We start from the raw sequence: 15155 nt of genomic DNA on the forward strand, positions 1-15155 counted from the left end.
CAAAGAATGGAGTCAATGTTTTACAAGAATATTTTGAAGCCTTTGAATTATGCCCATGTGTTGTACCTATATTATGCTAAATTGATTTCGAACCACTCTCAAATATTTTACATGAATTCTACGTTATTTTGGATTTTTCTACATACCAGTACTTTCCAACTATTGACTCTTTTAATATAGGTTCTGAGGTACAGTTCCAAGGTTCATCACATCAGTAGAACATTTAGATATGACAGAGTTGGTGAGTCATCCATCTTTCGAAAGACAATTTATTCATATATTGATTTCTTTTAGTTTATGGTCCAGCCGGGAGCCTTGTCCCAGCCTAGACAGTTAGTTTTCAATAGAGGCTTTATAAACGGAATTTGAGTGTTATATTGTCATAACTTCATTGACATATTTTGATTATAAGATCAACTTGGTTTTCAGATTTATCTTCCGCACCTTTATTTCGTATGAATTATGTTCATGATAGCATGTTATGGGGTCTCTCGGATATTCCTGGCTCAGGATGCCCGTCGCATTTAGGGTTTCGGCTCGGATCGTGACAATCATATTATGTACCATTTTCATACACTAAAAACAATTATTTGAATAAATCATTTGTATGTAGAATCTAATTTAATAAATTGAAACTCCAAAAATTGAAAATCAGTTAAAATATGACTTTGTTAAATATAAACTGATTTTAACTTAACTGTTGAAAATAATATATGAATACTAGATTGTATATAATTTTCACAGATTAAAAATAAATTATTAACATATAATATTTATTGACATTAGTTTGCATAGTTTAATTTTACCTCTAATATTACTATAAATTCAAAATTTATGAATTCAAAATTAAAATATTTTTCTGTCATCCGTAATTATAGACAAATTAGTAAGTACGAAGGAAATCCGTAATTATAGACAAATTAGGAAGTACAAAGGAAAGAGAAGAAAAATACTTATTTTTCCTTTTAAAAATTAAATATAAATAAAATTAAACAGAAAAAAACATGTTCATTAATAAGTTTCATAATTTGAGCCCACATAATAACTAACTCAAAAATTTTTTGAACAAAAATATTAAAAAATCATTTTTTCGTAACTCTTTTTATTTTAAATGTATTATTAATTACTGAGTATAATTTAAGAAATGTTGGCACGACTTGCAATACTATAACAATAACATAATAAATAAAATTTTATATAAACCGACCCCCCCCCGCCCCCCACCTCTTCGCCTTTTACCTCTTTGTTTCTCAAACTTTTTGTGTGTGTTGAAGTTCTTGTAAGTCCTAGAGTGAAAGAGGAATAAAGGTAGAGCAAAAATGAATTCAAAATTTCTTTTATGCTGATCTAAAGAATTAATTTAACTTGTTTGTGATTTTTTGTTGATAGATCTGTTGAGACTTTTGTTTTTTCTTCCTCAGAAAATCTGAGGAGAATCTCAAATTTGAAAAAATAATCAGTTTTTTTGGGTGTTTTTTGACTGCATAAGTTGTTGTTTTTGCAGCATGAAGCGATTGAGAGATGATGTTTATGATACCCCGCCTCCATTTAAGCGGCCATTTAGCTCTTCCCGTGGAAAATTGTAAGCTCTTTGTGTTCTGTTCAACTTTTTGTCTTTGGTATATATATATGTGTGTGTGTGTGTGATTTGTTTTGATGCATTTTTTGGTGAATTTGTCAGATTCTTGGTAATTCAGTGATTTTTAGTTGATATATGGTGTGTGGTGTGTGTAGATTTGTGATCAGAAAATGTTAGATGCTATTTTTTGTTATATTTAATGAGTTGGAGTAGATGTTTATCTTTTTATTTTTTCTGCCCTTCAGAATTTTCAGAATCTATCTACTTCTCTAGCCAGAACGAAATGGATATTGAACAATCAGCATGAGAAGAAGAGAAAGAAAGGTCAATCCTCGAAGGCCTTCGCAAAACTGAGCTTTGGTGAGATATACTTTTTGTGTTATTGTACAATTAAAGTTAGACAGAGGGAGTAAGTAACAATTCTCCGAACAAGAGTAGGAGGCTACCTGAAAAATTTTCGATCAAATTATTGAATGATTTCATAGAGATTTTCTTATAGATACATTACATTTCAATATATTAGATCAAGTGAACGCACAAGCATAACCTAGCTCGTGTAAACTTTGACTTAGAATATAATTGCTTTTGCATCTTTAATTAATTTTTCCAACCTCTAGTCATTATGTACTCTAATTAGGAAATTTGAACTTTGAGAAAATAAACTTGGAACCTCACTAATGATCAAATAACAATATTTTTTTATGGAGTTTTTTGTATTAAAACAAGGTACATGCACGATACACGTATTCATGAATTCATTTTATAAAATACCTAATAAAGAGAAGCAATTAAGGATTAATGAGAAGAAATATGTGATATTTATTCCTTGTTATTATAATAGTAGTAGGTCTGGGTGTATAGGCAAGCCCAATCGAGTTGAGCGTTATTATAATAGTAGTAGCCCAATTATCCAAAAGAACTAAATACAGGCAAGTCGAGCCGGCCCAACCCTTTACAAGAATATATAGAAGTAAAGGAGCATACAGTCCTCCGCCTATATATAGTGATGTTACTAGGTAATTATCATATCATTTTCTCCGCCGTTACAGGGGAGTGAAAAAGGTATAGATATTTAGTAGGATTTGACCATAGATTTTATATATCTTTTCACTTTATTTGTATAATTTTTATGGTTATACAGATCCTTAGTAATTCTTTATGTTGATTAATTTTTTATAGAGATTGTTATTTATTCTTAGATCTTGTTGTTGCTGTACTGTTTTTGCAGCATGGCGCGATTGAGACCCGATGTATCTGGTAACGTGAGATTTAAGCGGCCAACTACTTCGTCCATTGGAGAATCGTAAGCTTTGTTCACTTTTTTATTTTTATGTAAATTTGTTGTTTTGATTTTTTGAATTCTTGATAATTCTAATTAGTAAATTAGTGATTTTTAGGGTAACAAAAAAATTAGGGTAACAAAACCCCTGGTTATATGGTTTAAGGGTAACTAAGTATATCAGAATGTAACTTAACACTACTTATATGTATGTATTAATTTAAGAACAGTACAAATTTGTGAGTATCTCAAATATTAAGATTTATCAAGTTACTACGGGAGACCAAGAGAATAGATTGGTTGTTTTTTCTAATCAAGTATAGTTGATAATCCCATTTTTGGTCTTTACTGGAATTTTAGCTATGGTCTCCCATAATTCCCACTCACCCACTCCATCGATGGTTAGACCACACCCTTGGTTCTGCACCAATGTATTTGACTGGCTACTTCTGGCTATTGTTCTGATTTATATAGTTTTTTGTTCCTTTCTTGGATGAATTAGGTATGGTCAATCACAAGCTCCTGGAAGTGGTCTGGGTGGCGGAGGTGGTGGTGGCAGCAGTGCTGGCGGAGCTGGTGCTAATAACCCAAAGCTGACGGCTGTTGATGCATTGTCGTATTTAAAGGAAGTTAAAGGCACGTTTCAAAGCCAAAAGTATAAGTATAACATATTCCTTGATGTTTTGAGAGACTTCAAGGCTAAAAGGTTTGTTACTTTAATTTGCCTAATGTCATTCTTGTTCCTATTCAGATTTGGTGAATTACGTGGGACTTATTCCGCAAGTCTGTGATATTTTCTTCACAGGATTGATACTGTTGGTGTCATGGCAAGAGTGAAATTCTTGTTTAAAGGGCATCCTAGGTTGATCCTTGGATTCAACACTTTCTTGCCCAATGGCTATGAAATAACCCTGAGGGATGAAGATGAGTCTCCGAAGAAAACAACTGAGTTTGAAGAAGCTATCAGCTTTGTGAACAAAATAAAGGTTACATTTTTGTTACCGTCCGGTAAATAATAAAGATCTGCCTTTTTCTTCGTAGAGAACTTTAGTCCTAACTCTCTGGGTTATCATTTCCTGCAGGCACGTTTCCAAAGTGATGTTCATGTGTACAAATCCTTCCTAGACCTTTTGAACATGTATAGGAAGGAGCGCAAGGGAATCAATGAGGTGTACCATGAGGTAATAATTTTTTAAAATTGGGATACATAAATAATATAGATGATCGTTATGTTTTAAGTTTAATACCATTTGTCATATCATGTGTAGGTTGCTGTACTTTTCAATGACCATCCAGATTTGCTAGATGAGTTCTCTAGATTCTTGCCAAGAACTTCAGGAACTGCCGAAAATAGGGACAGAAGAACTCATGATGAGGATTATAAAGAACCTGATAATGAGAACAAAGGAGACCAAAGCAAGCAGCGTCAGACTGATAAAATGAAATATCTTCCGGAGGTTGAAGATGTCCTGAAATGTGAGTTCATGGTTAGCGTTGTCTGAATCTGTATCTGATGTGTTGCATTAGAATATTCCACCGTTTGTTCTATGGTTTGGTGATGACACTGATTGAAAAGCCATCTATTAATAAGTGTGTTTTTAACTCATAGTGAATCGCAAGCGCTCATTTTTAAATTCCAGTCTTGTGCTGAACCTAAAGGTTGAGTATTAGTACTATTCTTTCCCAAAAGGTGCTAGATGTTCACAGTTTTTTTTCAGGCTGTTTCACTTTGTTTTTTTGGTAAGGTTCTTCGCTAATGCATTTGTTTTTAGCATACTGTTGAAAAGGCATCTATTTGTAAGTATGTTTTTAACTCATAGTGAATCGCAAGTGCTCATTTTTAAATTCCAGCCTTGTGCTGAACCTAAAGGTTGAGTATTAGTACTATTCTTTCCCAAAAGTTGCTAGACGTTCACGGTTTCTTTTCAGGCTGTTTCACTTCGTATTTTGGTAAAGTTCTTGGCTTATGCATTTGTTTTTAGCATACTGTTGCTGAATTTGGTTATGCTTTTTAATATGGTTTGCTTGATCTTGTCAGATTCGTGTGGCAAAGGCTTCACTTTCTGTGAAAAGGTAAAGGAGCGAGTAGGTAGTCCAACTGATTACCAGGAATTCTTAAAATGTTTCCATATTTATAGCACAGGAGTAATTTCAGGGAATGAGTTACAAAGTTTGGTACGTCTATCAAGCAACTAATCAAGCCTTTTTTCCTCCAATGTTACAGTAATCTTTGTTTATTATATTATTATTTGTGGTTTGGTTGGGCTCTCTGGAGGCAGTATTAGAGCCACTTATGTTAAACATGTCCTCTCTTTTGACTAACAACAGTGAAAAACAGGGGTACTAACTCCGGTTTTTATACGATTCTGTCGGTCTTGTTGTTTAAGCATCATTGATTTGAAAGCATGCTACCAATTTCAGGTTGCTGAGTTACTTGTAAAATATCCTGATCTTGTGGAGGGTTTCAATGAACTTTTGGAGTGTTATGAGCGAGTTGGTAAGTCATGAAATTTCATGATGGTGAAATTGTTGTGTCACACACTTGAAAACTCATTTTGATTGGTTCCTGGTTTGCAGTTGGGATCCCATCCCATGCAGGTGTAATGAGCCGAAAAAGTCTGGACTGATTTTATGATTCATTTCATTTATTTTGTTATAAGTCTTATTATGAAACAAGATGGCAATTGAAATTTTGTACAAACAATCTCCAGCAAGACATCAGAATTTGTCATGATTAATATTCTATAATATCATAAAAACACGGGGTGATTCTTCCCATCTGTCCCCGCCTTGATGGACAGAGTTAGCTATAATATCTGTTGCTGGTAAGGTGCGCGAAAGTTGACCTACTCACCACGGTTGTTAAAAAGAAAAATTACAAGCGCTCCTTTTTTAACTTCCAGTCACATGCTGAACCTAAAGGATGATAATTATTATTGCTCTTCCCTAAAAGTTGCTAAATGGTCACGGTTTATTTTCAGTCTGTTTCACTTCGCTTTTGGTGATGTTCTTGATGTATGTATTTGTTTTTAGCACCGTGTTGCTGAGTTTGGTTTTATGCTTTTGGCAGAAACATATAGCAAAGGGTTCGTTTTTTGTGAAGAGGTAAAGGGAAGACTGCAAAGTCCAGCTGATTATCAGACATTCGTAAAATGCCTCCGTATTTACAGCAGAGAAATAATTACAAGGGAGCAGTTACAAAGTTTGGTACGTGTATCATGCATCTAATCTATCTTTTTTGCTCCTATATGACGGTAATCTTTTGTTTATAATTACTGCTATCTATGATTTGGTTGATGTTCATGCAAAGCATAGGCTAGAAAAACAGTGTATACACTGAACACCCACACCCAATCATGAAGAAAAAAGTCTTGCTACTACAAAAGCTACAACAACCTCTGTGGACAGACGCTTTGTCAGTTCTTCTTTTATGCAACTTCAATTAACAATTGAGAAAAAAAGGGTTAAAAAGGCTGAAGAAGCACCATTGGTGTAGGTTCCTTTGGGGGTCTCTGGGGCAATATTGATTTCTCTACTGGTCGATACTGCAAAATGGTTATGTTGCTTGGGATAGAGCTATAAATGCTAAACATGTCCTCTCTTTTGATCTTTGTTACTGTCTATCGTCTCTTGTTCTTAGATTATTGCACTATTTTGTTATAGTTACTATTTCTTTTCTTTTTTTCATAACGCTTTGGTCATGCTTTCTACAATATTTTGTCATGATTACACTTGCATCATTTTTTTTTTTTTTTTATAAAGGTAATGTTGTATTCATCAGCATTGAGGATTATGCTGGAGACCTCCAAAAAATTGTTTCACAGCAAAAACCCAGAAAATAAAATAGATTATAGGTTTCCTATGAATTCTCTAATTTGTGCATCTTCTTCTAATCATTCTTCTTTACACCAGAAATAAAAGGTAGACATACATAACCATTTGACTTTCTCAATTGGATTAGCCTTGTTTTCGAAGCACCTGTTGTTTCTTTCCTTCCAAATAGACCACCAAATGCATGATGGTATTATGTTCCACCACTTCTTTTGAGTTTTCCTCCCTTCTCTTCTGATCCAGCAACTCAGGAGGTCTGATGTATGTTCTGGCATGATCCATTCTGTCTGTGTAGCACCCAGAAATAGGTTCCACAATTTTGTTGTCACTTTGCAATGTAGAAACAGGTGGCTGTTAGTCTCCTATACCTCATTACAAAGAGAACACCAAGATACAATCTGGAATCCTTTCTTTTTCAATCTCTCATGCGTAGAACAAGCCCTCCTGGCCACCAACCAAGAGAAACACTTTATCTTGGTTGGTATCTTGGTCTTCCAGATCTTCTTCCAGGGCCCTATCTTGCAACCTTGTAGCTCCTTCACTTCCTTGGTGTATAATCTATTAACTGAGAGCATCCCATCTCTATTGTGCCTCCATTTGATAGTCTTCCTCTTCTGATAACCCTGTGCATCCATTCAAGACTTTAAGTAGCTCAACTTTCTCAATCTCCCAATCATTAAGGAATCTTCTGAAAGCAATGTTCCATCCCTGCTGTGACCAAACTTTAACCACTGTCTCTTCTCTGTTAGCGCTCCCTGCTATGACCAAACTTTAGCCACTGTCTCTTCTCTCTTAGTGCTCAAAGAGAAAAGATCTGGGAACATTTCCATCAATGTCACATTTCCGATCCGATTCTCCCTCCAAAACAAGGTTTTAGTGCCAGATCCCACCTTGTAAGCAATGTTTCTGGACAGGTTAGGCCATAAATTCCTAATTGTTCTCCACACGGAGACACCGTAGGTGTTGTTCACTGAGTTGGAGCACCAATTCCCTTCCAAACCATATTTACATACTATCACCTCCCTCCACAAAGCGTGTGTCTCGGTAGTGAACCTCCATAACCATTTTGAAAGAAGACTTTTGTTTTGTAACCTCAAATTTCTGATACCAAGGCCACCAGACTGCTTGTGTAACTGTACATTCTGCCATTTGACTAAGTGCAGGCCCTTTCCTTTTTTGCTGCCCAACCACAAAAAATCTCTTCTCAGCTTGTCATGTCTATCTTCAACTTTAGCTGGAATTGGAAATAAAGACATTACATAAGTAGGCAGTGAGTCTAGTACTGAATTTATTAGGGTCACTCTCCCCCCTAAAGAAATGTACTGAGCTTTCCAATTAGCCAATTTTTTCTCAGTCTTCTCAATGATGCCATCCCATATTTCTAGCTCCTTGTGTTTGTGCCCCAAAGGCATTCCTAAGTAGGTGGTGGGAAGCTGCTCCACTTTACACCCTAAAATGTTTGCCGGACTTTGCAATTAAGAAACTTCATTTATAGGAAAAAAACTGTTCTTTCTCCAATTTACTGTCAAACCAGAAACTGCTTCAAAAACCACTAGTGACATTCTAATGAAGGCAATTTGGTCTGCCTTGGCTTCACAGAAAATGATTGTGTCATCTGCATAGAGTAGATGACAAATCTGCATCTCTTCCCCTGCAAGATTTCCCACCATGAACCTCTTATCCACTGTTTTCTAATAGCCACTCTCATTATGCTGTTGTAACCCTCCATGGCAAGAATGAAAAGGAAAGGAGAAAGAGGATCTCCCTGCCTAGGTCCTCTTTCTGATGGAAAAAAACCAGCAGGTTCTCCATTTACAAGAATAGAGAACCTAACAGTTTTAATGCAAAACTCAATCCACTTGAACCATTTCTCTCCAAAACCCATCTGTTTTAGCATTTTGATGAGGAAACCCCAATTCACATGGTCGTATGCCTTCTCTATGTCTAGTTTGCACATAATACCTGGGTCCCCCTTTTGAGCCTGGTGTCAACACATTCACTTGCTATTAAAGCTGCATCAATGATCTGTCTGCCTTTAATGAAGGCCATTTTATGTTTGTTGATCAGCTTGTCTATCACCCTTTTCAACCTTTCTGCTAGTAGTTTAGCAATTATCTTATAAACTCCACCTATCAAACTTATAGGTCTGAAGTCCCTTAATTCAACAGCTCCCACCTTTTTAGGGATTAGAGCTACATAAGTTGCATTGAGGCTCTTCTCAAAAACTTGATTGTCATGGAACTGTTTCATAGTGTTCATGATATCTACCTTGATGGTCTTCCAGAAGCTCTGATAAAAACTCATAGGGAAACTATCCGGGCCTGGAGCCTTGTCACTGGTACACAACTTGAGAGCTTCCAAGACCTTATCTTCCTCAAATTGTCGTTGCAACCACTCTTTCTCCTCCGCATTTATTTCTTCAAACCCCTGCAGATTGAAGTCTGGCCTCCAGTTTTCTATTTCCTTGTATAACTTCTGATAGAAGCTTACAATTTCTTGTTTGACCTCCTCAGGTTCAGTAATAGTCTCTCCTTCTACTTCTATTTTTTCAATCAAATTGAACCTCCTGTGAGCTGTGGCAATTCTGTGAAAATACTTGGTGTTCTTATCTTCTTGCTTAAGCCATTGCACTCTCGATCTTTGCCTCCATGCTATTTTCTCGATTCTCGAGGTTTCAACATACTGATTTGAGAGGTGAACTTTATGAAGCATCTCATTATCAGTCAAAGTTCTTTGTTCCTGAATTTCTTCAAGGCTTGTTATTTGATTCAGAATATCTTGCTTCTTAAGTTTCCAGTTACCTCTGTTTTCTAGCCCCCACTCCTTTAATTTCCCTTTAAGCATTTTCAATTTTGTGGCTAGCATAAAAGAGGCTGAACCACTAACTAAAAATGAAGCCCACCATGCTGTGACTTTTTCTCTGAAACCTGCAACCCCCATCCACCATTGCTAAAACTTAAAATAGCTCTTCCTGCAGTTTAGTTCTCCACAATTCAGAACTAAGGGGTTGTGATCTGATCCTACTCTTGGGAGAACATTTTGTCTGATCTGTGAGAACATCTCCTCCCAATGATTAGAATAGAGGAATCTGTCTATTCTAGATGATGTTGTGTGATTTTCCCCCCTCCTCCATGTGTAGGATCCTCCAAATAAAGGAGGATCAAGGCCCTTCAAAAGAATTTTTTATAGTTGCTAACTCCTCCCACAATTCCCGTCTGGTCACTCTATTGCAATCAGCATAAACTGCACTTATAAACCAAGAAATATTAAGTTCTGTACCTACTAATTTACAAGTAAGCATCTGCCTCCCAGACCCAATCAACTCCCCCCTCCAATATCTCTTATCCCACATCACTAAAATTCCTCCACCTCTTCCCACAGCATCTAAATGAAATTCCCCCATCCACCTATTATGCCAAACTTCTTTGAGTAACACTGTATCCCCCAGACAGTTTTGTCTCAAGAAAAACATATACATCAGCCCCCATTGCTTAGTGAGACCTCTGACCAAACTCCTTTTATTCCCCCCGTTCAAACCCCACATTCCAAGATATGATTTTGATATTCATTTGATCCTCAAAGGTGTTGTTCTCCCTCTACCTCTAGGTTTCCCGTCTTTGAAGTTCATGTTAAACTCTAAGTTCTTCAGCTCCTTTGGGATGTTTTTCTGATTATTGCTTTTCTTGTTAGCGTCCTTCATTTGGTCTGCATACCCTCTCTTTTGGTCTATCTTCATGAATAGCTCAAAGGCTATTCTATCACATCCTTCGAAAGCTGCTCCAAACTTCCTGCTGAATTTTAGGACATTGGATTGCACCCAAATGGTAGCCTTGTCTTCAATTTCTTTCTCCGTCAATGGTTCTTTCATCTGTATAGGCATTGGCTCTTCATAGATTGTAATGTGCCCATTAGACATCTCCCCACAATCTGCTCCATTCTCTTCACTGACCTCAATACCGTCTTCCCCAGGGGTAGAAAGGGAATTGTCTTCTCTTATTTCATTATTTTGCATGTCGACTTTCATTATCTCTTTGCTGAAATTCTGGTTCACCTGTGCTTTTTTAATCTCCATTCTCATACTTTTCTCCAGATCTTCAGTGAAAAGGGTTTGGGGAGAAGCATAACTCTTCTTGGTTTAAACGAGGAAAATTAATGGTGGGGTCAGGGGTTTTGCCTTCAATAAAAATAGAGCTGTCAAGTTGTTGGGCTTTAGAAATGAGAAAAGGCCTCTCAAGTTGTTGGGCTTTAGGCAAGCCCAAAACAATTCCCACAGATCCACTGAACTTCTTTAAATCCTTCTTTTGGGTCCACCTCCTCCATGTGTGAAATCACTTGACCTGCATTGACCACTTGACTTCTACTAATCGAAGTACACGGGTTTTTGTTAAGAGACTCTGAATAAACATTTGAATTTTTTGAATTGTTTTTCCCAAGTCTGCAGTCTAGGGTTTTCAATAGCTTTTTCTTTTCCATACCTACTACTGACATCTTTGGCCCGGATTTCCTCATCTGTCTTCTTCCGGTAATTCGCCGGGGCTTCCACCCAAGTCGGTAAGGAGAATATGAATTCGCCGTCACTGATCTCGACGAAGGTATCTTTTCTCTTGGCCCTTTCACTCGGATTCGGGCCCATCTCAGGTGGTTTTTCAGTTGCGTCTCTTCCTCCGTCTCCAACCATCCGCCGCATAGGTCTCCAATTTGGGTCATCACTTTATCGTTCCAGAGCTGGAGAGGAAGTCCTTGAACGCGGACCCAAAACCACTCGAAATTGGTGTTTGACGCGACCACCATTCAAGATGTAGCGGATAATTTTTCCGTCTCCAATCACCCATGAGTATGCGTTCTGCATCCCGTCTTGACTGGAACTCAAATAGAAATTGAATTCCGTTCATGTCATAAATCTGAAGGTTGTGAATGCCCATCCATATCTGTTGAGCCCATCTTCTTACTTCGTTTCTGGTGGGTATCTCGTCGCAATCTGGGAATCTGCCCACGAGACATCTACCCAGTGGACCTTTGTCGCTACCAGCAAATGTCGATGATGTTGTACTTCGATTTTCAGTTCTCCATTTTTGTCGTTGTATTACTTGTTTGTAACTATCTTCTCCCCCGAGTTCCAAAGAAAAGGGACTCCCGTGCTCTGTATTTGAAACTGGCATGCCTGACTTCTGGTCAATGAACTCTTCAATTTTTGAGACAAGTCCCGCCCACCCTTCATTAAAAGTGTTTTCTGGTAGTATGATCACAGTTCTGGCGTTACCGTTAACTGAAATAACAGAGATAAACCTACCGAATTTATTGAACTTTAAGGAACAATAAATGCTGATGGAAACATCTTTGCACTTCCAGGTCTTAAATGACTTCCTTTTAATGACCGACGCTTCTTTTAGTCTATTGCATAGCCACATAAGTGCACCCCTACTGAGCTTCCTTCTCCTCATATACATCCTTGCACTTTTCACCCATTCATACCAAATCTCCGAGACTGAACAGGTTTCAGTCAGGTCGTAGGATTTCCCCCCTAACCTAAAAAAAATCCTTTTGTCCATGTAGAAAGAAAGGTTTAATAAGAAAGAGGAGGAGGAAAGAGGGATTCTGGCAGAGGAAGTCCACCGGAAAGGGTACCTACTGGCCAAAAGGGCCTTTAGGTTGGAGTATTGGGATTAGTGCCTGAGAGTAAAAAGCAGGTGAAACTTTTGTTTGACGGTATTTGGGGCGTCTCATTTCTTTTTTCGATCTGCTTTGATATGTTTACCCTTGAGCCGAGGGTCTATTTGTAATAAACTCTCTACCTCCCAAGATGTAGGGGTAAGGTCTGCATACACTTTAACCTCCACAGACCCCACTTGTGGGATTACACTCAGTATATTGTTGTCCTCTCTTTTGACCGAGAAAAGGAAGAAACGGGGTTACTGAATCCTGTTTTTACAGAATTCTGTGATACTAATGTCTTTTAAAGGATGTGCAAGTCAGTCTGGTGGTTGTTTTTTAAGCATCATAGATTTGAAAGCATGCTCTACTCATTTCAGGTTGCTCATACACTTGGAAAATATCCTGATCTTATGGAGGGTTTCAATAAATTTATAGAGCGTTATGACCGAGCTGGTAAGTCTTGAACTTCGTGATTGTGAACGTGTTGTATCACATAATTCACATGTGATTCCATTTTGATTGGTTACTGGTTTTGCAGTTGGACATCTTGTAAGTGTAATGACTAAGTTGAATGATGGCCATACTAATCCCAAGTTAGTAAAGGAAGAAAAGAAAGACCAAGAGCAGACGTGTAGAACTGAGGTGGCTCCACAGAAAGTTACGTTTGAAGAAGCTGTCCGCTATGTGGGGAAAGTAAAGGTTATTCTCCTGCCTTCTGATTTCTATAATAGTTGTCTTCCCTTCTTTTACTAGTTATTCTCTACATGCACTAAACGTAAAACTCTAAAAATTTGGATCCAAAGCAATAATAGTATTTTAAGCATTCATCTTCGAAAGTTAACGTTTAGACTAAAAGAACAAGAAAAAGTGTGTATTTTGAAATGTTTCTTGTTGAGAATTTTAAAAGGAGAGTTACTGCTTTAATTATGTCATCAGACGAAGAAAGAATGAACTTCTGATTAATGAAGAACTCGTTGCATTCCTAACATCACCGTAATGAGGTTCTTTAATCAATTTGATCATTAATACAATTTCATCCAATATGAAATGCACTTACGAAAGGTGAAAATTTGATCAACATTTCTAGTGGAGTCTCGCACTAACTTAATTGATGGGGTTGTCGCTTCATGCAGGAACGTTTCCGAAACAATGATCATGTGTACATTTCCTTCTTAGACATTTTGAAGATGTACAGGGAGGAGCACAAGAACAACTATGAAGTCTACCATGAGGTGATAAACCATTTTTAATTTGGATACACAAATATTATGATATGATCTTCATGATTTCATTTGTAACTATTTCTTTTCTTTCTTTTATTAATGTGTAGGTTGCCGTGCTTTTCAATGATCACCCAGATTTGCTTGATGAGTTCACTAATTTTTTGCCAGATTCTTCAACTAATTTCAAGCTTTGGAAATCTATTGATGAGTTAACCATCCTCTTTGGTTCCTTATAATAATGCTATTGCCTTGACTAGAGCTTGCTAGTGAGTTGTACTTTATTTTCTTTGGAAGATTGGTTTGTTGCTTGGAATACTTTGTCCGATTTTTAATGAGTAGAGATTTGGTATTATTAGACAATAAATATTAGTACTATTTGGTTTCTTGAATGATATCATCTTCCCTTCTAGCAAATCAAGAAAAAATTCATTAATCTTTTGTTTCTTATTCTTTATGTATTGGTTTCTTCTTCTTAATCTGTGACTTTCATATATATATATATATATATATATATATATATATATATATATATATTGTAACACCCTGTAGTCGTAACACTCTTTTAATGTCTCAAAAATGATCTTTTGGGCCCTCGTAGTGATGGTGGATCATGTGTTGATGTTGTGGGAGGTGTTGGGGGTGTTCCAGGACCTGAAAAGTAAGTAGGCGTCGCAAAGTAGGGCCTAGGCGATGGCTAGGCATTGCATTGCCGTCGCTTACCGTCACTAGAATGGTTAGGCAATGGCCTGGGCGTCGCCCACCTTGATGTAGGCAATGGGCAAGGCGCCACCCAACTGATGGTTAGGCCTTGGATTGGGGGCAACCTACCTTATATTTTGTGGCGTAGGGCCTCTGTTTTTGAATTATTTCAAGGGTAACCAAGTCTTTTTACGGCCTATAACCGTTCCTAAACATCTTAACACGAGATTAAAGTCCCAAAATATGTTTTAACATAATCAAATCCCTAGTTCATCTTCCTAAAACACAAGAGGAGAAAAACAACCTAGGGTTTGGATATTCAAGCTTAAGGGGTCGATTTCTTCGTCATTAAGGTATGTGGGACTATCCTAAACTCCATGGGCATAATTTTTATCGTTTTATCAAGTTATAAAGATTCATAATTACGTTTACTAAAAAGGGCTTTGACATCGTTTTGAATAGTATGTATCATGGAGCTGTTTTGATGAAAGCATATGTTGTCTTGAACTCCTTTCGTACAATTAAACTATAGCCACATATATGTATTTTTCCGCTTTGAAAAGCTTAACTGAGAGCATGAATAACGAGACTCCCTCTCAATGTGGAAATTTGATCGATTTAACATGTTATGGTTGATAAATTGCATGTCTTAAAGTATGAATCAAGTGTTTGACTATCATTCGTGGATTTTGACGTTGGCCATGGATTGAAGAGAGGGTGTTTTCTTAGTATAACTGTACTATTTGCATTAAATGAAAGAAGTGCATGTGATTAAATTATTGAAATGGCCATCGCATGTTTAAGTCTCGAGAAGAGAGTGGTTGCAAAAGATTTCATGTGCATTCGAAATAGAGAACTCTCTTGTGATGTTGTAAATCTTTGGGTGGTCATT

The 15155-nt window shown here is 37.0% G+C and overlaps 1 protein-coding gene across 4 annotated transcripts; it reads left to right on the top strand.

Annotated features, from left to right (window-relative positions):
- Window positions 1-1164: 1164 nt before the first annotated feature.
- LOC107860584 (paired amphipathic helix protein Sin3-like 2) lies at window positions 1165-14011 on the top strand. Of its 4 annotated transcripts, none has more exons than XM_016705979.2 (15): window positions 1165-1308; window positions 1505-1582; window positions 1825-1939; window positions 2808-2882; window positions 3361-3564; window positions 3664-3844; window positions 3941-4039; window positions 4127-4334; window positions 4897-5033; window positions 5280-5355; window positions 5929-6065; window positions 12719-12794; window positions 12880-13040; window positions 13475-13573; window positions 13672-14011. In XM_016705979.2, exons 4-15 carry the CDS (start codon window positions 2809-2811, stop codon window positions 13798-13800), a joined length of 1581 nt encoding a protein of 526 aa, XP_016561465.1. In that variant the 5' UTR covers window positions 1165-1308; window positions 1505-1582; window positions 1825-1939; window position 2808; the 3' UTR covers window positions 13801-14011. The 4 variants fall into 4 exon arrangements, with proteins under 4 accessions (XP_016561465.1, XP_016561468.1, XP_016561469.1 ...); XM_016705982.2 differs by having other exon boundaries at window positions 1192-1308; window positions 4897-4931; XM_016705983.2 differs by lacking the exons at window positions 5280-5355; window positions 5929-6065 and having other exon boundaries at window positions 1192-1308.
- The last annotated feature ends 1144 nt before the right edge of the window (window positions 14012-15155 follow it).

The sequence above is a fragment of the Capsicum annuum genome, chromosome 2, assembly GCF_002878395.1.
Source record: "Capsicum annuum cultivar UCD-10X-F1 chromosome 2, UCD10Xv1.1, whole genome shotgun sequence".
Lineage (NCBI taxonomy): Eukaryota > Viridiplantae > Streptophyta > Magnoliopsida > Solanales > Solanaceae > Capsicum > Capsicum annuum.

Excerpts from the sequence above, each read along its gene's own strand:
- LOC107860584 (XM_016705979.2), top strand. The coding sequence starts at position 2,809 with ATGGCGCGATTGAGACCCGATGTATCTGGTAACGTGAGATTTAAGCGG. Across the intron at positions 2,883-3,360 it reads ACTTCGTCCATTGGAGAATC|GTATGGTCAATCACAAGCTC; the intron begins GTAAGCTTTGTT and ends TGGATGAATTAG. Across the intron at positions 3,565-3,663 it reads AGAGACTTCAAGGCTAAAAG|GATTGATACTGTTGGTGTCA; the intron begins GTTTGTTACTTT and ends TTTTCTTCACAG.